Source organism: Phaseolus vulgaris, chromosome 8, assembly GCF_000499845.2.
Source record: "Phaseolus vulgaris cultivar G19833 chromosome 8, P. vulgaris v2.0, whole genome shotgun sequence".
Lineage (NCBI taxonomy): Eukaryota > Viridiplantae > Streptophyta > Magnoliopsida > Fabales > Fabaceae > Phaseolus > Phaseolus vulgaris.
The window spans coordinates 2,527,309-2,552,069 of record NC_023752.2 but is presented as its reverse complement, the minus strand read 5'-3'; the positions used below and the strand labels follow the sequence as shown (position 1 = coordinate 2,552,069).

Genomic DNA, 24,761 nt, shown 5'->3' with positions numbered 1-24,761 from the left:
ACGAGGTTCGTGACCTGTTTAAGAAAAAATTTGTAAGATTTTATGAAATAGGGTTTAGAGTTTAGAGTATAGAATAATTAAAAATATATAAAAATAAATTAATTAATAATATAGGATAAACAGTAATTAGGCTAATGAATATATAAAAAAGAGATATTTTAGAATCGAGAGTTAAAGAGAATGAAATCTTTAATCGTCATTCATCTAATTCGATATCTAAAACAAAACATTGAAGAGCCATATCTTATAAAAAAAATGAGAGTCATAAGAGCATTAAAGAATAATTTCTCATAAATATAAGTACATATATTCTATATTATTATATTACGTTGTTATTAAAAATTCTTAAATTTTTACACTATATTTGTCAGTAAGTGTATATTAGAGTATGGGTAAGAAAAATAATTTATTTTAATCCTATATTATGATTATGAGAGTTTTCCAGATGATAAAATTGTGTTTTTTTTTGTATGTATAAAATTACCATAAAAATGCTCGTTTATCTTGTACACTTGATATCATGTTAATTATAACCTCCTTTGAAGATTTCAATAATAAATCACATTTTTACAACAATTATTGGACCTTACACATTTTTATACCATCACTAGAACCTACTTACATATATGTGGAAGAACTTCAGTCGGTGAAGCACAAATTCAAATTCATACTTGTCTTTTGTTAAGATTTACTAATATCGGTATCTATCACTCTTTTTCACATTAAAAACAACATAAAAAAGTAGAAAATACTTTATAAAAGAGCTTCATTACTTTCTAAATTTTATCAATAATTTGTGTTCTTACACTTCGGAATTCTAACGGAGTATCTTTTTCCGTCTTCGTTTTTCAGTTTTTTCGGTCTTATGGTGGTTTTCTGTTAGTTCTTTCTTTTTTCATGTTGAATGATGCAAATACACTATTGTGATTAAGTCAGTTCGAGTACAATACACATATGAATTGAGAGTGAAAAATTACTTCTGGTGATGGAGTCTCCTCTAATATTTACTTTTTGGATGGGTCTCAGCTGTTGTGGGCTTGAACGTGGGTCCAAAAGAAGGTCCTACTATGCCTTAATCATAGTTTACCATTAAATATGACTTAATCACAATGTAAGTTTATGGGTTACATTTGGATTAGGAGGAGTTATTAAGCCTTCTCAATTATTCGATCATGTTAGTTTTCTCGACAATCCGGTAATACAACGTGTATTAAGATAAATATATATATAATCCGAGTTTCAAACTTATGAAACATTACAAAATATCCTATTGTTTTGCTTTATTAAGAAAGGATCTAAATATATCGGAGGTAATATTTAAGAGAAGCATTTCTTGCGGGCTCATTGTAATTTAAGGCTTAGAAGGTCTTATTACTATACTAAAAGAAGTTCGCTATTTACACCTCTCATTTTTTCCCGTTTGCTAAGAACACTTTTTCTATTTTATTACTAATAAAAGTATCATTTTCATAAAAGTTATTAATGTTTTATAGTTCAATTTAAATTAAATTTTGATAATATAAAATTATCAAACAATAAAAAAACTATTAGATGTGCTTTAGTTGAATTGTACCTAAGATAGAGAGTTAATGGTTGTAGTGATATGAAGAAGACATGGTGACAAGGTATGGAAATCAGAACTACGTCATAATAGAGATGATCAAAAGTCAGCCGTGTAAGTGTGATGTACCGTCATAAGAACATGGAAACTCATCATTATATATAATACCTCTAAATAATGCTTATAACGATTTGTACAATTTCATAATAGTTATAATTACACTAAAAATCATAAAAAAGTTGAGTGTTATAACAGAAACTAAGTTAATCATAATTTAAGTCTAAATAATCTTTTTTTTAAATTACGCACTCTTTAAATTATGATAAAATTACTTGTAAAATATGAATAATTTGAAATTTTTTGAAATTGATTTTATTATAATCAAATTGTCAACTCATATCTTAATAACGACACATGTTAACCTAAGCTTAAAAGACTTGTAAATATAGTTTTACTCACTAGAGAGTACTTAATCTCACTCAATCCCTTCAATACTTATATTTATCCTAACTTGAGTGTTGAAAAATCTTCTACAAATGAATTTTCCATTGACACTTCATCAACAAAGCTCAACAACCCTTCAATGGAGAAATCATTTTATTATATATATAGATATATATGATTTGTACCAAGTTGAATATATCTTTAATAAATATATCTCATAAATAAATAATACGATAAGATATTTATAATCTTGATATCATTTAAATGAAATTGTTTTATCATATTAATTTCTTGTATTCCAAATAGTTTATACTTTATTATATAATAATAATAATAATAATAATAATAATAATAATAATAATAATAATAATAATAATAATAATAATAATAATAATGTTCTTATACATAAATAAAAAGTAAAAGGGTTTTATCATGAATTATTTTTAATACATGTACACTAAAAAAAATCATTAAATAGAAACTAATTTTAGAAACTAAAATATTTATTTACTATTTGAGTAAATTAGATACCATCTTATAAACTAAAAAAATTATTGATATCTAAATTAATTTTTATTATTCATAAAAATTTATAAAATGGTTTCTGAATTGGTATCTAACCATTATCTATCAAAGTTTTAACTAATTACTATTTTATATTCTAAATTAGTTTCTATTAGTCTTTTAGAAACTAATTTTTTATATTTTAAATTAGTTTCTATTAAACTTTTAGAAACTAATTTAAAATCTAAAATATTAGTAGAAAAATTTAGGTAACTAATTTAGATATAAATTTAGAAATTATTTTATAAATTTTTATTAATAATAAAAAATACTTTAAATATAAATATTTTTTTTTTAATTTTTAAATTAATATTTAATTTAATTAATATAATAATTAATTATTTTTTGTTTTAAAATTTAATTATTATTTAATAATTTTGTTGTGATATAACAGTGTTACGGTTTATATGTCAATATATAATATATTTTTAAAAGCGTGTAATTCTTTGAGATACGTGTTGACATACCTAAAAGTGTGAAAAACATTACGTTTTTTTACGTAGATTATTTCGTATTTCATTTTATGGAAGACAATCTTTAGCAAATACATATTTATTTGTGAATAATATATAATTAAGAATAACAAAAATTAATAGTTAAAAAATAAAAATTGCAGTTGAGAAATCGGTTCTCCCAAATGATTTCTCATCTTTGGACAGTAAAAGTGTCACTTTAAGAAATTATTTGGATAGTGGGATATTTATATAAGTATTTAATTAAAAAGATATATTTTACAAATAAAGTCAGATAAACATAATATTACAATTTTAATATAGGGGATGTAGCTCAGATGGTAGAGCGCTCGCTTAGCATGCGAGAGGTACGGGGATCGATACCCCGCATCTCCATATTTGTATTTTTAAAAAAAAAATCATGTTAGAATATTATTTTTTTTGGAAATTATGCTTTTTTAAAAAGAAAATAAGTCTTATTGGTGTGCGAACGACGCCGTTGTATGGAAAATATGGCCGGTAGCCGAATTAAGGTTGATTTAATAGGAGGGTTCAAATCTCGAAACCGCATCGTGTCCGTAATTCTGCTTCCAAACTTCCAACTCCATCTGCTTCTAATGGTAGTGGTGTAGTATATTTCGATCCAAGGGTTTCCCAGGGTTTAACCCCAACCAAACCCTAAACCCTAAATTTCCCAATTTTTTCAATCTATATTCCGCTCTGTCTCTTTCTCTCTCTCTATATCTCATAATTGCGGACCCATACTCTCTCGCTTGTGCTCTCAGATCCAATCACCACCCTCTTATCACTGGTAAGTTTTTCTGCTCTTTTCCTTTTGTTTTTAATTTCCATTTATAGTGAATATTTATTCCCGATCCCTTCTCCCTTTTTATCGGTCGAGTTAGGGTTTTTGCTTAGTTAATAAATATTGTTAGTGGGAAACGCCAAAATTGTGATCTTGACATTCAACTCAAGTTCTGCGTAATCTGAGACTCGTTTTTTTTTTTTAATTGCGATTCTTCTCAGAAGTGAGTGGCGTTGTGGGGTGTGATTCTTGGTCGGTTTTGGGATGCTGAATAATAGTGATTTGGGGAATGTGTATTGTTGGGTTTTCAAGTGATATGAAGTGCTGAATATGAGCAATGGCGGTGGGAAGACTGGAAGACAGCTTGAGCAGCCCGGCACATGGAGGAGGAGGAAAGTGGGTGGTGGTGACGACTTTGCCAGGGCAATTGCGAAGATTGCGGTAGCGCAGGTGTGCGAAAGCGAGGGGTTTCAGGCTTTTCAGCAGTCGGCTCTGGACGCGTTGTCTGACGTTGTGGTTCGGTACATTTTGAACGTTGGGAAATCGGCGCATTGCCATGCTAATCTTTCAGGGAGAACTGAAAGCAATGCTTTTGATGTCATTCAAGGGTTGGAAGATATGGGATCAGTGCAGGGGTTTGCAGGTGCTTCTGAGGTGGATCATTGCCTTGAAAGTTCAGGTGTTATTAGGGAAATTTTTCATTTTGTTAACGAGGGTGAACCGGTTGTGTTTGCACATCCCATTCCTCGGTTTCCAGTTGTGAAGGAACGGGTGCTTAACCCTAGCTTTTTGCAAAAAGGAGAAGAACCTCCTGGCGATCATATTCCTGCTTGGTTGCCTGCCTTCCCTGATCCGCAAAATTCTTCACAGTCACCAGTGGTGAATGGAAGAGGTACAGAACCTCGTGCAGTAAAATTTGAGCAAGAAAGAGAAAACGGCAAGGGGGAGTGGCCTGTGTTGAATTTGAAGCAGCAGATGGTCTCAAATTTGTTTGAAAAGTCTGCCTTGGTTGACGTTGCAGACACTAAGGCAAAAAGAGTAGCAGCAGAAGGTAACCCATTCCTTGCTGCTCCTTTGAAAATTGAGGACAAGGAAATTGCTTCTGTTCCCCCTCCAGCCAAGTTTTTTAATGATGTAGTTCTTGATAATCCTGTTGTGGAAAATTTCGTTCAAAGTGAACCAATTTCAGCATTGGAGACATTTGCTCCCGCAATTGAAGCAATGAAAAACACATGCTGTGATTCTAAGGAAGACCAGACAAAAAAATTTGTGAATGAGAAGCCTACTGTGCGTTTTAAGATTGGGATTAAAAACAAATTATTAGGAAGGTCCATTGGTTTTATCCCTCAAACAGAGGAGCATAACAAGACGTTGCCATGGTTTGCGATGGAAGATGAGAAGGATGACATGAAAAGGAGGGCTGAGAAAATTCTGAGGGAATCCTTGGAAAACCCAGATCAGCTTGTTCAGTTGTAAATTAGATTTTTCTTTCATTAGAATCTGTATACTTGATCAGGAGAATGTCAGGATAGCTAGTTCTGGGATATTCAAATCTTGGTAAATGTCTGATTGTGGGCATTATAGGATGGATGTTACTATTTTGCTCTGACATGTTCTCACTTTAACAATCTTTCAGGTATGTGTATGTCAATTGTTTGGTAGATCAATTTATGATTCTTTTTATTGTAGTCCTTTCCCACTGTATGATCTTATGCTAAGTATAGCATATAAAAACATCTCAACTTCTGACTTGTGGCAGTTACTCTGAATAGTGTACTCTGTTCCCTTTTACTTCGTAGTCAGTGCTACATCCGCAACTAAATTTCCAAAGAGAATCACATTCCTTTATAGTTAACCAACATACTGGCGATAGTACTAAATCAATTCCCACTGTTTCAGATCACTTGTTATATTAACTAACAAATAAGAGAAGGATTCATTTAGTTAACAGTGACAGATAATCCTCCAGACATTTATCTGTAGTATTCTTATGAATAAACAAGTTGTGCTAAAACCTCTTACCCACATATTATATTGTTCTTATTCAGCACCCTGCTGTTTCAAATCACGTGTTATATTAGCTATTAGTTGAGAGGACAATACATAAGATTAGTTTAATAGTTACTGATATTAATCCTCTGCACATTGTAATTGTAGAATGTTCATGTATAAACAAGTAGTATTTGAGCTTTATGCCTAAAATGTACAGAGAGAACTAATTGTTCTAGTATAGCTTTTGTGTTTTCCCTTTTCCTTCCTTATTAGCATTATCTGTGTATTTTCTTGGAAAGGCTACATTTTTCTTGTACTAAGAAATTGAGTTTTGCACTACCGATTTATCTTCATTTTACATATTTTAATCCATTTTTCCTTGTTTTAAATATAGTTATTCTTGAAGTATTGTTGCTATTTCTTTTGGATTTGCTTTTAATGCTGGACATCTATAAACCTAGCAATACGGAAAGTACTGACAATAGCATAAATAAGTGTAAAGTAGATTATAAGCTTGAGATGAATGATTGGGCTTACAAGAAATTTTTTTTGAGGTATGAAGATAGTCAGGTTAAAATAGTTGCTATTGAGGAGAATATGGCATGAATTTGCCTACGGTAGTTTCTATTTGATCATGTAAGAAGATCGAGAAAGGCTTTCCAAGTGAGAAAAAAAGGATAAAACAGAGGATACTTCAACTAAAATGGTACAAGGAGACCCAGTAAAACTTAGAAGAAATCATTAAAAATACTTCTATCAAAGTGAGTTTATTGAAATTTGGTTCTGGATAGCCCACTGACATTTTTGCTTCATGCTTCTAACTTCATCTAATGTTTTATCAAGCTCTCCTGGATAAGGCATGGCTGTCATATAGTTGTCATTGTTTGTTTCATCTTAATGCTTTGCTGGTGATTTTCAGTTGGGATATGTGTTACACTTCAAAGGCTTTTAAATTTCGGTGCACTGTTCTTAAACTGTAGAACTTACACGATGCAATTTTACTGGTATCTTCGACTTCTGCTTTATATTATGCAAGTATGTTTTTAATTTATTGTTCATAAGCTTACTTTGTGCTACATATTCCTGGCTTTTTTATCAGAGTTTATGGCCTTTTTTTACAATTTTTTATTAAATTTTTTTCATTTTAGATAACTAGTGGACCTGAAATGCATGTTGAGCTCCAATCCTTTGACGTAGACATGTAAATGCTTATCCCATTTGTTCGTACTAAGCCTTGTCTTTTTTTCCGCATATCATTTGGAACGATGTGAATTGTCTATATGTAGGATCTTGTCTGTTGGATTGTTCGTTCTACATTTTGGAATTAAGGTTGGACATCAACAAACAACCCCATCTTCCCCTGGTTCTTTTTTCCACCACTTCTCATCGCTCTGGAATAATTCCAAATACTTTTCTTACAATATCTTCTTGCAAATCTTGCTATTTGTTTTGTGGTAAGTAATATATACTTTATTGGAATGAGAGCAATATTCAATGCGGGTTCGTCAAATTTTGTCCCGTAAATCTATGAATGTGGAGACTTATAAATGTGTAGACAACACTTCTATGGCTTACAAGTGGTACGTTTTATTCTCGAGTTTATTGGATAGCTGCACTATCTTGGCATGGATGCAAATTTAGGGTTGAAAAATGAGTGTCTGTTCAATTCGAGTCCAATTTTATACAAATATTTTTTCAGCTTATAGTTTGACTTGATTTATGGTTGCAAACAGTTTGACATGTGTGTCATTCAAGTGTTAAATCAGTCGAATTATAGTTAACTTAAGTTTAACATATTTAGTTCATAAATCAATTTCATCAGGCTAATTAACAAGTTCAGTTTTAAATTAATATCTTAGTTGGTTCAATTAGTTATTATCGCACCAAAATGCAATTATATGAAAATGATTGTGTTGTGGATGTACGTTTTTTCTCTTCTTTGTGATGTTGGTAAGTACTGTACAAAACTAAAATTAATGGACAGACATTTTTGGTTTGGATTACTCCAATTTTTGTCTCAGATGACTCACATGACTTAAACGTTCCAACCCAACAAGATTCATTTTACTAAATTTATTACAACAGTTTTTGTCATTTTATTTAATGTACAGGTATGGTAGTGATGATTGTGTTAAATGCTCATAAAGCAAATGAATTGTCACAATAAAAGAACCAGCTCATCTTGAAGCTATGGTTGTTAATTGAGAAATGAAACCATTTAAGATTTCGTATAATTGGGGGACCTTGTTAAGTTAGAAACAAGACTTTAAGGAAAAAGTAGAAACATAAGAAAGAGGACTCAAATTACTCTTCTTTTCAGGACTCGATTTTGAAAAAAAAATTGATTTTATGTATCTTTCTCTTTTAATCGAGAAAAGTAGCAAATATTATTTTAAAGTTTAAAAATGAAAGACATAATTTCTTTTTTCAAAATTTTTATTCCTAGTCGTCTAACTTTTAATAAATATATTCATTTATTATGTCAATTTGGTTAATGTCATTTTCAGATATTTAAATAAGATCTCGTGTTCATATTTTGTGTAAGGAGAGTAAAAATCTAAAGTAGCTAAATAGGTTTTTTGATGCAGATTAACTATTTTATAGCAATGTTATGGTGACACGAAATAAAAAAAACTCCCAAAAACAAATCAAAGTTTTAAATGCAACATAGTTCATATAGATCAAATGTAGTTATTTTGAACAGACTACTAATTATTGTAGAAAAAAAAGACACTTAAAAAGGAATCAAAGTTGTAAGTAAAATAGACTTCTTATAGATCAAATATGGTTATTTTGTTTCACAATTGATTGTCTATTATTCTCACTATTCTCGTTTATAAGAAAAGAAGACATTTTTTTTTTCTCAAATACTATAAACAAATTTTACTCTAAGCACTAGAATTGTTGGACGAAACTCTATTAAATTTCCACCACAAAATTTATAATTAGAGTGGACAATTTTTTTTTGTTTTTTTTTCACATTAATAATAAAGACTTTTGGAAAAAAATATTAGGAGGTTATAGTAAAATTAACAGATATTATTAATACCTGTGAATTTAGTTTTTTATATATAAAAAAGGAGAGGGTATCAAATTTATCTAATAAAGTTATTAGCCACTTTAACATATAGTTAATCACTTTAAGATAAAATTAACCACAATTAGATAAAAAAATCTCCATTTCTATAATTTTTAAAATGAATACTAAAACCAATAAAGGACAAGTGGTTACTAAATCACATTATAAAATTGTTTTGTATAACATCTTTTTTTCTTATTTAAATTAATAAGTGAAGACTTTACACCACTATACCTTCTCTTCTTGTTTTATAAGGATTCAGATTGAATTTAAAAAGATTTATATGTAACACACTGATATAGGTTTATCTACATTTCTTCATGTATTTATGAACGTTGACTGCATAAAAACATGAAGAAAGACATAAAAGTGAAACAATTGAAACAAAACAATTGAAACTGCCAATTAAGCAGTTTATTACTGATCAAACTATATATCATGTTTAGCTAGATTAGAAAGGTGCAATATGAAAGACTACAACTAGATATATTCTCTTTTACCCTCAAACTTTTTAGCTAAAATTCCTACTTCAAAAACACTAGTTGCCTGCAATGTGTACCAGAATGGCTTGCTACTTCACCTCTCACTACCTCCGTTATCAAATCTTTAAAGATCAAACGTTCAATATCCAACACAATATTTGGTATCTCAGTGCAGCAGTTACTCCAAATTGCATGCTGATGCTTCAAATTCTCATCCTCACCACCTAAACTGACACCATTTTTAGGTTGCAACTGTTCAATTTCTGTGCACAGCTCATCCAAAAGCTGCTGCCATTTTGGTGTTGTGCCTGCGAACCCATTTGGTTGGCACCCCAATGCAGAAGAACTAACTAATATCAGCTTTTGAACTAAAATGTCGTTGACAACATCAAATATGAGTTTTCTTTGCATCTGCTCAGACTTTTTAAACCTGGCAACCTTCTTGGCATTATCTTCAATGAAATGTCTCTTTGTCTTCACTTGTTCAAGTGCATAGAACAACTTTGGATTAATCAACTGACCTGGCGAATGAAATATTTGGCTAGAGCTGTGGCCACTGAGCAGACCTGATGCTAACAGTATTTCTGTTATATACTTATGGTCAGGATGCTTAGTGGTATTGAAGATGAATTTCTCTTCAATCCAGTCAATATCTTGAAGTATATCCACTGAATTCTCTTCACTATCATCATCAGTGCTTTGAGCTTCACCTACAGCAGAAAATTTGATGAAAACCAAAATGTAACGCAGAATTCTTCTCTGTATTAATTTTATAATACTAACATGTGTGTGAGAAGTGATACAAGTTACTTGAAACTGATAAATGAATTTAGATTTTCCATGATTCAATCTTTGTTGCTTACCTAAATATTTTGAGATGTCTGGTTTCTTTTTCACTGGAGATGGTGGGTCATCTCTATAGAAAGCAGCATCAAGAACAGACACGGGACTTGGTTGTTCCGCAGTAACCATTGTCTCAGCCTTCCTCATCTCTTCAAATGCATTCTGATCAACAAAAGAATGTTTAACCAATTGATTTAGTTGCAAAAATGTTTATATGCAAGGAAGAAATACTTACATTTTGATTCATGCAACTCAGCTGGATGGAGGAGCTAATGATCTTTCCAGTTTGATCAATTCGTATGACTTCAATCTCACTATGACGGGCCAAGCTGCTTTTGTCTTCGAAGTCCGGAATTACATTAACACGGTGCTTAAAATCCCTCCAATTACTACTGATCTCGCTGAAACGTTCATTTATCTGCTGCAAACTGGAGAACTCATGTCTTGGTGTTGTACTTGGAGAAGACAATTCCACATGTTGCCTATTGTGCTCTCTTCTGTTAATGCAGGAATCTGATGATGGACTAGTTGGTTGTGAACACCTCTCCAGACCAAACTTCTTTTGTAATCTGGGGCTCCCAGTCACAGTTGTATAACCAGAATTGGTGGTGCATTCTCCAGTGCTGTCCTCAGAAACTTTCAAGGATTGCATCAGTTTTGAAGTTCTCGTGTTTTTGTGTGATGGACGAACCGGTTGGCCAAAAGGATCCTTGATATTTTTTGTTGGACTTATGCCTTTAGCACAATGCTTGTCAACCAATCTTCCATTTGTTGGATTACTAGGGGAACACTTGCTGAGACCAGATTTACCATGAACTGATAATTCTGTAGAAGAAGGACTATTGACTTTTCTAGTAACTTTCGCAGGTTTCATGATGACAATTGGCAATTTACTACCCCGTGTAGAATTTGACATCTCAACCGTGACAGATGAAAGGTTTTTCTGTCGTACTCGTGGGCTATGTAAGTTCGAGCTTTCATTGGAATTAGTACTATTCCTACTGTCAGATGGAGAATTCGAAGTCTGATCTCTAGCAATGTCTAACGAATCTTCACGTCTCTGCATTGCTTCAAGAATATGTTTAAGGGCTCTGAGATCCTTTCCAGACTTTTTGAACTCAAGTTCTGCCACCCTTTTCTCAATTTCCCCATATACCGTGAGAGAGGTCTTTGAGGCTTTTATATCAGATTCACAACTCTTGGAAGTTTGAGAAATTTGGATTCCATCAGGTTGTCCCCAAGGAGTTGATTCTAATGCAAATCGTGAATATGGCTTCTCATTTGTGGTTGAGTCAGCCTTTCTAAACTGTGGCAAGGTGAATTTTTGGCGGTGCTTATCTTCATCACTTGTGCTAGAGCAACTAGAAGTTCCAATTGGACTCCCACAAGTTCGTGTACGCTCCGGGAGTGCCTCAAGTCCCATCAACTTTGCTACAACACTGGAAGATCTTTTGGAAGTTTCTGGCTCTTGCAGCTGGTTAATCATTGTGCTAGAGTTCTTTGCATAACCTTTCTGTTGACCCTTCAACAGGTTGCGAGACTTGTTTCCTTCATTGGAACCTCTGTTGGAGCCTTGTCTGCTGTCCAAGGAAAGCCTTGGGAATTCCTTATGCTTTGTGGCAGATTTGAATGTTTCATCATAAGAGAGCCGTGGTGAGTCCCAAGTTGTTTTCTTGGACTTGGCAATAGTATGGAACGGTTCGCTTGCAACTGAAACTCCAGCATTCATAGATTTGTGTGACCGCAAAGGCCGGGGAGAGTCTATGAGTTTCAGGGTATTAGTATGACTCTTCTTTTCCCCTTCAGCCACAGTTTTCACAGACAATCCTTGAGCTTCTTTATGCATTGAGTCTTTGACAATATGATGGAAATGGGATTGTTGGCGCGAGGTATCAAGTTGCTTCTTTGCTACTTTTGATTTTGTGTTTTCAGGGATTCTTGTTTGATTTCTTGATGATGATTGCATCTGAATTGTTCTGTTAAACTCAAGGGATGACATGCTAGATGAACAAGAGGATGAAGACAAAGAAGTTATGGATGATTCTGTGGAGAATTGTTGCTTTTCTCTACCACTCTTCAGATTCTTTGCCTGCACCGATACAAACTTTTAACTGATTTTTTTCTAAAATTCTCCAAAAAGAGTCAGACTACTGCTATCTTACCTTAGTTTTCAGCATTGCACCATTGAGCTCTTTAATTCCATAGCTGCTATCACCTGAGAAGAGAAGAAAGTTTTACTTAGAAGTTAGTTCGAAGTACAATCGAATATTTTTGTCAAAGGTTAAGTTTTCCTAAATCCTTTTTCCAACATGCTGAAGCTCCACAAGTCACAAATCAATGATATAACTTTTAAGGATTTGAGTTCAGCATAAATCTGGAAGTTGAGTGAGAAACAAGGATGTTGACACACAAATGTTTCAAGAATGCAAGGAAAATTCAAAACACAGAATGATGTTCTACTTGGGAGATTTTGAAGCAACTTCAAGCACCCATGTTGCATTAAATGAGGAAAATGAAATAATTCTATGTATTCTACAATGTATCGCTTTAAAAAAATAATTTTCTATATATATATAACGAAGAACACTGTTTGAGCATATATTAGAAATTTTTCATATAAATTTTCAAGTTTCGTATAGTGAGCATCTTCCATCTTAGACTTCAAACCGGGAAAAGTCAGATTCTTATATTGGAATGGGTTATGTAAACTACAGAAACTACAGAGGAAATATGTAAACAAAGAACATATTTTTGAAAAGCAAACGAAAGAAAACTTCAGCTCCAAAATTTAATTACAGTTACTTGCATTATCAAACCTAAAATTGTCCAGTAAATTTATATATTCAAAAGAAGATGAAATATAAGAAGTTTTCACCAACATGTGATTTTCTTAGATCGGCAACCAAATAAATCCAATCTAAAGACTAGGAAACAGGATGAAAAACCAGAATAACTTAAGTTGAAACCACTAAATAAAAAAACTTTAACTACCCCTCAAAAGCCAAAATCAAAATGAAGAAAATAAATTAAAAAAAAAACTCTGTGCGAGGACAGGTTCCTGACAGATTGAAATAGGTTAATTGTTTCTGAACATTAATGTAGGAGAAAGAGAATTCTAATAAAAAAATATATCGGTAATGCATACAACAAATTTCAACATATAATCCGGACACGTCTAGAAGAAATTGAATCGGCAAACCTGCAAAATTTCTCCATCTCGATATATGAGATTTCAGAGAAATTTTGTACGTACACCTAACATTTTCCATGTTATTAAAAAAATGTATTTGTTTTCTTAACCATTTTCCTTAATTTTAATATGCATGTCAATCCATTTTCTCCACCCCCAACATCAAAACATTAAAATAAAAAAAGTACTACCACCCAAGTTGATAAATTTGTCTGCAACATGAAGGTTTTTTCAGTGTTTATAAGTTTGTCACGGTAGTTGCATCAATTGTATTTTTGCAAATTTTCATGAAACGTGGGGAAAACCTCGTTAAAACCTTATATTTCAAAACTGGAACAGAAATAAGTATATTACAGAATACCTGAAGTAGGCCTGTGCTGAATGTAGGTGGCAGAGCGTTGGCCTGTGAGGAAACGGTGGCGGTCAAAGAGCTGAAAAAATCCTGTTATGCACCCAATTTGCTTCTGCAAATCTGGGTTTTCATCCTTCAAGGATTTCAAAGCCTTTCCAGACATTTTTGCTTTCTCAACCTTGAACCTTGCAGACTCCACAAGGGTTATTTATGTTAAGTAGCAGCAGCAACCATGTCCCTAAGAAGAGAGAGATCTTGTGCTTCTAAATTCAGTGGAGGCAGAAGGATTTGAATTGTGAAGGTGACTCAGCCAGCACAAGACCTGAGCCATAAGAGTTTAAAGCTTCAAAACAAGATATAGTGACAAGAATTTGCTTATTATATGGTGAAATATGAAGAGTTGGTCGTGCAAATTTGATGTAGAGTTGGTTTTGTGTGTTACATGTGTGTGCATGTGTACAAAAGAGTGGACAGAATGAAAGGGAGAAGAAGAATGAGAATATTATCTGCTGCAGAAACAGATGGAACAAAAGAGAAGTGGAAACAAAGGAATCACAAAGTGCTACCGCTAACATCCACCTTATAGTGACTAACAATGCAGAAAGTGAAGAAAATTGAGGCACCCAAGAAGAGAGATGTTTTGTTAATTTTCTCTGGGTTCTCCCACAGAATAAAAGGATTGCTTTTGTTTTTTGTTATCTCAGCAGGTGCAGAAGCCAGAGTGTGGTGTGTTGTGTTGCGTTGTGTTGGGTGAGAGAGGCGTTGTAATTATTATATATGTGAAACAAATGTTGAAAAACAGGTTGCTTAGAATATAATATAAGAAGTAGAGACAACCTTTTAATTACATTACGTAAGAGAGAGGAGAAATGGGTGGAATTTGGGGTATCAAAATCTGAGTGCCTCAAAGAGAGAGAAACTCTTTCATACTTCAAGAAAAATACTCAATTCCTAACTTATTTTGGAGGAATTTAGTGTATAATCTGCTATTATTATATATGCTCATCATTATGTATAGTTTAACGTTATTTACAGTTCATTTTTATTAACTATATACAAATCTAAAGGGTCAAAATTAAGAAAATGCTGTATCGATAATAATTTTAAAACTATTTATTAAGAAAGTCAATAATAATTTATAATTAAAATTCTTTTTTACTATAGAGATTTGATCAGTTTTATTATGTATGAGTAATTTCTATAAAAAGTATGAATAATCTCATAGAATGTTTTGTTTCATTGATAAAGTTGAAATGAATGGTATAATTTAAAATTGATAGTTGCATGTATATAATAAAGTTTTGATTTATTGATAAAGAAAGAGGAAGGGTAAGTGGGAAAGAGGTGTGTGAATGTGTGGGACAGGTTAATGAGGTCTGGTCTTTGGTCATTTCCTACCACTTCCATGTGGACAAAACAACGTGGGTGGGACTGTGCCTTCAACCTCTCTCCATGACCATGTGGAGTTTGTCAGACACAAAGAAAAAATAATCTGTACAAAGTAAGGAAGTGGATTTTGTACCAAAGAGAAAAAGAAAATTTAAAGAACAAAAAAGTGAATACAGATATTCAGTGAAAGCCTGCAGGATCTAAAGCCCTTGCTCAACCATTCCCATACACACATATCCCACTTTTCACCAAATTGCCCTTCATCCCTTCTCACCTTTTTCTCCATACTTGGGACCTGCCCTCTAAATGGATCCCATATCCTCTTTATTCACTTTCCCATCCAAAATGCAAAACACCCTTAAACTTTTTGTTTTGCAGACCCAAGTATTTATTACATGAATGTCAGTCAGTCACATACACATTTTTACCTCAGTGCTTTGCACTTGCAAGGCACAAATGGTGACATAAATGAATATGTCTACATTGAATTCTCTGAAAGGGTCGTCACATGTTTAACCTAACACATCACACATGCATCTTGGTGAAAATGGTAATTGAAGAAAGTTATTTTTTTTAGGAGATGGGTCATTGTTATTATTCAATCTGTTGCATTTGCTAACCTAGAAAGTAACAAGAGTGGCCACTCTCAGTGCAATGTGGTGGGTTAGGTGCTTTTTAGTTGATACATTTCAGCACAAATGTGGTCCTGCCCAATGTGTGTCACAAATACTATCATGCAAAGCTAGACAGTTACGAAGTCTAGGAATGTGTTTGGACCATTAGCATTTCCAGAACAATGAATATGGGAGATTAGGATAAAATCTTGAAGAAGTCCTTTTTGAAACTCTGTAGTGTTTCCGCCGCAAAGTTTTGGTGTGTTGCTGCCACATTGCTGATAGGAGGACCACGTTGTTAGTGCATCATCACTGTCATTGGTACTGCATGAGTTAGACTTCACTCAGCTATCTGCATTTTTTCTTTCATCAAATAAAAAGCATTTGGTCAAGCTGCACCTATTAGGTTAAAGAAGAGTACTAGTTAACAAATACTTGAAACAGCTGATTCGGATCTTTTTCTGTGCTTTCATTAACTCTTTCCCTTCTCAAACCACTACAAACTTTAGCTAATTCATCATTATAAATACATCTTTTTAAACTTCAGTTATTTCATTTAACTTTAGCTAGTTCCTTGATATATTACCATTATTATTCAAATCATGCATTGCAATTCACAAACTACATCTTCAATGATACTTTATTCAGTGAAACTAATATGAATGACATAGATTTCATCACTTATCTATGAACATGTTTTCTTTGATTAGATGAAAAAAATATATTCCTGAACCTACTGCTAGAATTTAAAAAAAAAAGTATTGGTAAAGAAATAGTTGAAACAGGTTACTGAGATTGTTTGTTTTCTGAAAGTAGTACACAGACTTAAATTTTCTTCCCTATGATGCTAAAGCAAACTAGTAGAAACAGGAAAAAGAAATAGGTCCAATGCTGAAAGAATCAATCTCTACACTAACATGGATTGAAGCACCATCATGGAAATGCTAACGTGTGATTATCCTTCATCACGATCTAAATGTGGGAAATACCACCCATCACTGTCTAAACTCATTAGCATCTCAAATGTTACGTCTTTTCTTCACTTTACTTAAAATAAAACTGGCATTAAGTGACTCATATATATACCTAACCTAAAATAAATACATAAATATATATCAACCATAGTTATTATATGGTAGGAATGCCATATATTGAAGAAAATACAAAATGATCTTTATAAAGGATTGAGAGATTGTATATATATACAAATACTAGATTTCAATATCTATAATGTAAGAGATTACGTAACAACCTGCAGTTAGAGCATATATATATATATATATATATATATATATATATATATATATAAAACCTTCTTTCACATGCATCCAAGAAAATAGTATATGGTTTACATGTGCAATATGCCTTATAATAATGTAAGATACGTCCTATGCTTCACAACACAGTTGTACAATCGATGCTTCTGATATGTTGATACATCAATGTCTTATTCCTTTCAAAACTTCAGAATTTGAATAGAATGTAGTTTTATCATGAATTCTATTATTGATTCTTGTATTATTTTTAAAATTGGGTTATTTTTAATTAGTAGATATATAAAATAAAAGCTCTTACAATTAGAATATATATATATACAACTTAAACTCTATTATTAACTTAACCAAGGACAATAATTGGAATGATTGTACAAATCAGCAAGGCTAACTTTAAACATCCACGATCTCTGGTCTTTATCTATTAGATTTCGAATTATAGGTACGGGAATACAAATACAAAAGATATTAATTATCATATTAAGCACTTGTGCGTTGCTAATGGTAGAAGTTTTTGTCTTATAAAACAATACGTGCTGATTAATTTTAATTATGAGGGAGATTTTAAGTAGACAAGTTAGTTAATTAAGTGAATTACACACAAAGTTGTGTCAGAAATTTAATATACAAGTTAAAACAAATACTAAGAAACTCATTAAAAATGATTTAAAGTGTTTATAAAATACTTTTATAAGTCTACACATAGTTTTTGTTAATTGTTTCAAACGTCGAATAATTAGGTGTGTTTAGGTGAGTACATGTGATTTCGAAGTGAATTGATTTGTGTTTGAATGTTTAAGTTTTTTTTTAAAAAAAATTTTACAACTAAGTTGATAGTACACTAAAAAAAATTATTAAATAGAGATTAATTTTAGATACCAAAATAATTAGTTAATTATTTAATTAAATTAGATGTTATTTTATAAACTAAACAAACTATTTGTATCTAAGGTAGTTTCTATTATTAATAAAAATTTATAAAATGGTTTTCAAATTGATATTTAACCATTAGCTACCAAGGTTTTAACTATTTACTATTTTATAAATTAGTCTCTATTAATCTTTTAAAAACTTAATTTAGAATATAAAATATTAGTACCTAAAACTTAGGTAGTTAATTTAGATACAAATTTAGAAACTATTTTATAAATTTTTATTAAATAATAAAAATCACTTTAGATATGAATAATTTTGTAGTCTCTATATTAGTATTTAATTTAATTAATATAGTGATTAATTATTTTTTTTTCTAAATTTAATGATTTTTTTTATGATGAGTATAATTTTTATAAAAAAAAAGTTAATTAGCTCAAAAAGAAAATACTTAAAATTATTTCAACTCAACAATACGTAGAATCAAAATTGTATTTCAGTTTGAATAAAATATATAAATATTTATCTAAAAGATTATAGTAATTGATATTTAAACCTCATTTTAGATTATGTAAAACAAAATACACATCAATCAATGAGCTCCCCAATATAAGGTATAGTGTATTTGGACATCTTTATAGCTTTCCGAAATTCTGCATAGTATAGACATTATGATCACATTAATGCTTGAGCATCACAATGGTGCTTTTTCTATTTGTGCAAAAGTTTATTTGAGGTCTTCAAATTTTGTCTCTGAACTAAAAGTGCTACCTGAATATTCGTCTTACGTATGTAATGGTAAATTTTGGCTAAGAAATAGTGATAATGGAGGTGCATATATTGATCATTTTAGACCATTACTAGTTGCATCCACCTAATTAACCAGTTACCTATATGTTATAGGTTTTTGACCAAGAGGGTAACCACTACATATATGCTAAGTTCTCTGCACTCAGTGCTCTTCGTAAAGAACCATATGTTATATGTCCATGAATGGTATTGTCCTCTAAATTATAAATGCTACCATTTTCATTTTATAGTATCTAACTTTGTTTTTGGCATTGTAAATTAAATATCAGAGGAAAATGTAGTTTTCCTTTAGAAGATTGAGTTGTCCAGAAAGAGTAATTTGCATAGTGATGATCATAATTTTGCAGGTGCATAATCAAGGAGTAGCTTCTAGCTTAAACCAGAGATCTGCACACTGTATCTGTGAAAGCAATAAATGATAGTCTTTCACTGAAAATGCTAATGGAATTAATTTACAATCATGATATTTAGATACCAACAAGGTAAAGACCAAATAGAAAAATTTGATTATGGGACATTGTTGTTGTGATTTTTTATAAAAACAACAACAATAAAAGCGTAGTAGAATCAAAAGTAGAAGACCTTGAAAGACTTATCTCTGAGACTTAGCATGAAATAGGTTTAAACTCAAAAAGTCCAATCTGAACCAAACTGCATGTCTCAGATTTTGGTCCAGTTTTTATGAAATGAGGTTACCCTTTGGAAAGGTCAGATGTTAAGCTGGTCACGAGTTCAATAAATGAGTTCATTCGTGTAAAAAAATATGCAATATAAATTGGAAAAATATAAACATATATCATTTAGTGCTTTTAATAAATAGGGGGGGGAAGAGTAATCACAACAAAATATTCAATAAGAATAAAATTTAAATACAAGTTTTCTTAGCCTTTCCTTATTAAAATAAAGTTTCATTATGACAAATCTGTGTAACAAATATTTATATTAAATGTTGGTTTCAGGGTATACTCCAATCTAAACTAGAGAACCGACACAAAAAATATTTAGTTTTTTGTGCTTCAATTAAAAAGTTGATGTTATAAATGTAACAAAAATACATAAATGTATCTTATTTAATGAATTATTAAATTTAAATAATTTTAAAATGGTGTGTACATTTATAAAAGTAACCTAATTAATAAGAACTTTAGATCGAAGGTTGGACTCATAAAATTATGTGCAAAAACAATATTTCTTTTAAACTATAATGTTTTTAAGGTTTTTTATATCGATTAAAAATAACAGTTAATGTGTTTGTTTTTTGACAAAAAAAACATTTCCTAAGTTAATTCATTATTTTCATCGAGATACAAATAATTAATGCATTAACAAATCAAAAAAATTACTGGAAAAGTTAAAACATCAATTAATTTTTTTTGAAAGTGCATTTATTTTAAGATAAAGAGAATATTAAAGAAGGAACTTTACTCTCAGAATAACTTTGACACTTTATATTTTAATTTTAAAACTATTTGATAGAGTTGTTATATTCAACTATAATGAAGAGAATAGATGAATAATGTCTCTTTGAACGAAAATATTGTCCCCCAAAAAAATTCAATGAACTGATAAATAAAAACTTAAATATATTACCTACCAATCCTGAATTAAAGTAGCAAAACAAGTTTCACTTCAAATACACTTATTGTTCACATGACTTCCAGAGTCCAATTTACGGTAAATTTATTGGAATTTGGAACGGATAATGATCATCTATATATGAAATTTTGAGCCACTATATTTTTATTTATGCTGCATACAAACTAAATATTTAATGAAAAAAATCACTAGAATCAAAGTGTTCAACAATGTTAATGTTAAGTGAGGTTTAGGATTTAGGATTTGTTGTTTTTTTATCTATCAACACATGTTTTAACATACTTAGCTTAATTGTAATTTAAAATATAATAATCACATATTATTCATTTTTACTTTAAAATTTTCTTAGTCTTTAAAAACACATCGATAAATTATAAATAAAAAATATATTTAAAGTATTATTAATCTCGACTTTTAATAGATATGAGATTATTGAATATTAAAATAATAAATATTTTTTATATAATTTATAATTAACTATAAGTCAAGTTATAATATTTGAAAAAAAAAATTATAACTTGAAATGTAGTTTTTAGGTACTTAAAAGTACACTTGGTTTATAGAGTTACAAAATAGCTTCACACATCCTCCTTAACTTTAGGGTTTACTTTTTCACCTCTCCTTATATAAATGAAAATACATGCTTAACTAATCATAAAATTCTTTTTATTTCTATTTTATGCTAAAATCTATCGTTATTTCATTAAATATAAGGACAATAATGGTATCATGATCACATGCATTAACAGAAATTGAAATAAAATTAAAAATAAAAATAATTATTATAAGTAAAAAAGTGACATTCATGACGACTAAAAGAGAAAATAATATATGTATAAACACTAAAATAAAAAAAATAAAAAAAAATAAAACATGTTTTCAGAAGAAAAATAAATAAATATTCAAAGGTTAGAAGTAAAATATGTTGAAAAAAAATAGATGGGTTGAAGCATATGTAGTCGATTTAAAGAGGGTTATGCACTTAAGAAGCATGGAAGATGAAAAATGTTTTGATTATTGGTGCATATAGCTAAAGAAAAGAAGGTTTGGGAAGTAGGAGGGTTGAAGTGGAAGTTTGAAAAGAGATGCTGAAAGCACATGCAAAAAGTGAAGCATCACGAGCTACCTTACTTTTTATTGCCCACGTACATCTATTAACTAAGCAATCTACATCATCTTAATTCCAAACCAAGCTTCCAAACACACCTTTACTCTCTCTCTTATTGCCACATGATCCATGTCTCATCAAAGTCTCCACCAATTAATATCTTCTTAATTCACCAAAAAAATTAGTTTCTATCGTCTCACTTTCATTTTATTTTAATCAAGAGTAATGGAATCTAAGCAATTAACATATATGGGATATATAACCTTTCAAAATACTCAACATATTCAAAATATTTAAGAATTATGCATAATTGAGTTTCGATAGACTACATACACAAATCAAGTTAATAATTTTAAGAAAAGATTAAGAGTGTAGTGTTGGAGAGGTTCTTAATCTTAGACTTGTTTCACTTTACTAAGATAGAGTGATATTTCTTGGATGATAATGAGGTGAATCCTATAATATTTGTTATCAAGAAATTGTATTAGTAAGAAAGGTTTGTGTTAATAAGTGACCGAAATAATGTGACACATACCACTGAATCATCGTGAGTACGTGACTCACGAGATATAGATATATATGATCAAATATTTAAGGGTCAAACACAGGTTGATCATTCAAAGATACTAAAGAATGAGACAAAAATATTTCACTCATTTTTTATCGAAGAGTACAATAAAATTTTAAACTCTAAACCTTAAATTCTAGCGAAAAATTGAATTCATTTATAATTTTAGGAAGAAACAACTCATTCTCGACCGGTGTAAAATATTTTTGACTTTCCAATTTTTTTAGACAAAATTTGAAATAAGTTGGTATTTTATGAATGATAGATGAGAAGTAGAGAGGATGAGTTGGAAGAATGAAAGATATTGATCTTAATTGAAAAGGGAATAGAGAGGGAGGCAAAGGTAGAATGTTGTTAAGAAATAAGGGAGTGGCCAAAAAGGGTTTTTAGATGATGTAACCATTAAAAAAGGGACAGAGCATTGTTAAGAGAAAGAATCCTTGATTCTATCTTATCCTATTCCTATTCCTATTCCTATTCCTTATTCCTATATCACATCACATGAGGAGACAGCCTTTCAAATCTACCATGTGGAGCACATACTCATTAGAGATTCAATTAGAACTCATAATATCTTATTTTTCTTCTCTTACACCTTTCATACTCAATTCCAATAATTCAATCATATTGCTTTTCTTTCCCAACATTTTCAAGATGAACAAGATTTCAATGTGCTTGGGTATTCACAGGTGCTCAAATAAATACCAAAATAATCACACGTGGAGGATTGTGGACCTAGCTAGGTAATTCATCACTTCTGGACGCTAAACTTTTCATTTTTCTGACAAATTCTTTTTCTTATACCAAATGAGAAAAAGATGAAGAGTGTAAAGTTTATCTCAATAATAGGTGGTCACGTGGAGTAACTATTATTTCTAATGTATTTTGCGTATAAACAAATTTTTGTAGTAAGAGTGTTACAAATCAAACACCCCAATCTACAGGTCATCACAAATCAAAAGTTTTCATCTTCACATGCCCCAACCACGAACCTCACAATATTTTTTCCTCAAAATATGAAGATTCCATTCTGTTTTCTGGTCTTGTCGTTTCGATATTCAATGGTTCCCATGGGGGAAATTTAGTTTATTCATGTACCAACTATTTCATATATTTTTGTAAAAATTTACTTCTTACTTAAGGAGATAAACCTAAAAAATTATTGATGTTTTCGTCTTCTTCCTTTCTTTGGCCAGGTTGTTAGAGCTTCATTGGAATCATTCTCGTCTTTGTGTTACTCCTTCGACTCTTAGTTTCGGATGAATGTCAAATGGAGGAGGTACCTGCAGACACTCCGACGTTCAAGTCAGTAAAGAGGGTGTTCAGCACTCGGGTAGGTGTACAATAATAATGATATACCTTGTGTCCTTGGAATGTGTGCTATTTATATTATTTTAATGAGCTTACTTTGTTGAGTCTTATTAGTGGAATGATAGTTTAACTTCACTGACCTTAATTTAAGTGATTATATATGTCGGTCGACCAGATCGTCCGTAGGTATTTTGGTCAACTTAGTAAAAAAGACCGAGCTAGTCAGCTTGATCGGTCAGTCATACCGGTACATTAAACTCATACAAATTAAATCGATACATTAATAAATTAATTATAATTTTGACGAAGTTAATATTAATCTACATTAGTAGTGTTAATCATGTCTTCGTCTACTACCAATAAACATGCTAAAAATCGTTACCGTTGCAAAAGAAAAGTTAAAACCAATCATGGCATCAACACTTCTGCTAAGTTTGGGTTGTAATTGTATGAAAACGGAACGACTCTCAAGATTGGCATCATTTTTCACCATTTTTTTAATAGCGATGCAACTATTTATAAATAGAATTTTCTTTAATCATTCTAAATTAAAATAAAACTAAGTAAATATAAATAAAAAAATAAGTGGGTTAATTTATGAAAAATTATTTAAATATAATGTAAGTTATGACTGGGACTTAAAATTAATATTTCAGTATACTATAATATCTTCACAGTGACATAATCAAAAGTTATGGAAAAGTATGATGGTAAGAAACAAAGTGAGAGCGTTGGAGCTGCGCCAAGACAGTGTGATTTGGAAAACCGTACAAAGGCGTGCTCAAAGGAACTGAACTCATCAATCCCTGCTACAACTTCAAGCTGCCATCATCATGGCCAAGGAACTAAACCTTGTCCTCATTATAGTATAATAAAACCACTCTTTAAATGGATTATCAAAATAAATTAAAATTGGCATTCGTATATATTTGCTTTTTCCAGTAACATTTGATTTTTAACTCTGGTATATAAATTGGTAAGAGGTGGAATGCAGAAAGTTTTCCCTGTTCATAACAGAGATATTATTCTACGAAGCTCAGGAAAAAAAAAAGGTTAATATTTGCTGCAGTACTTCAGTAATAATTGAAGTTATTTGGTAACCAGGGTTGATGGATTTCATTCAGACGGAAAGTTGAAAGTAACTTAACTTCAATCCAATGAATTGATCGTGAACTTTTAACGCATTCAGCATTAGCTTGTACTTTAAGCTGAAAATCGAAATTGTATTCGTTCACGAAATTGCACCAAAACGACTTAAGAACGTGCGAGTCACATAGCAAAACTTGGCTACTAGTTATTGCATTCTGTTTGATAAAAAAAGACTTGGCTTGTAGCTAGTAGTAGCTAGGTAGATTTGTCAGAGATGAAAAGATTTTCACGTGCAAAGTATTAATGGGAAACGAAATATCATGAAACAGGGACATTAAGACTCATTAATCAGACTCACATTTACA

General features: G+C 31.0%; 2 protein-coding genes, 1 long non-coding RNA gene and 1 other non-coding gene across 4 annotated transcripts; 3 read left to right on the top strand and 1 right to left on the bottom strand.

Moving 5' to 3' along the window:
* The first annotated feature begins 3,344 nt into the window (after positions 1-3,344).
* On the top strand, positions 3,345-3,417 carry TRNAA-AGC (transfer RNA alanine (anticodon AGC)). The gene has a single exon. It is a non-coding gene; the product is annotated as a tRNA-Ala (tRNA).
* Positions 3,418-3,498: 81 nt separating this feature from the next.
* On the top strand, positions 3,499-5,588 carry LOC137824511 (transcription initiation factor TFIID subunit 8-like). The gene is made up of 2 exons (XM_068630177.1): positions 3,499-3,832; positions 4,048-5,588. The coding sequence occupies exon 2, from the start codon at positions 4,157-4,159 to the stop codon at positions 5,300-5,302; it is 1,146 nt and encodes a 381-aa protein (XP_068486278.1). The 5' UTR covers positions 3,499-3,832; positions 4,048-4,156; the 3' UTR covers positions 5,303-5,588.
* Positions 5,589-6,918: 1,330 nt separating this feature from the next.
* On the top strand, positions 6,919-7,521 carry LOC137824512 (uncharacterized). The gene is made up of 2 exons (XR_011083267.1): positions 6,919-7,019; positions 7,105-7,521. It is a non-coding gene; the product is annotated as an uncharacterized lncRNA (long non-coding RNA).
* A 1,754-nt stretch (positions 7,522-9,275) lies between these two features.
* LOC137825640 (protein LONGIFOLIA 1-like) lies at positions 9,276-14,578 on the bottom strand. Its single transcript, XM_068631366.1, has 6 exons — positions 14,344-14,578; positions 13,774-14,086; positions 12,385-12,437; positions 10,458-12,311; positions 10,243-10,384; positions 9,276-10,089 (listed from the first exon to the last, which is right to left on the bottom strand). Exons 2-6 carry the CDS (start codon positions 13,925-13,927, stop codon positions 9,422-9,424), a joined length of 2,871 nt encoding a protein of 956 aa, XP_068487467.1. The 5' UTR covers positions 13,928-14,086; positions 14,344-14,578; the 3' UTR covers positions 9,276-9,421.
* Between the last annotated feature and the right edge of the window lie 10,183 nt (positions 14,579-24,761).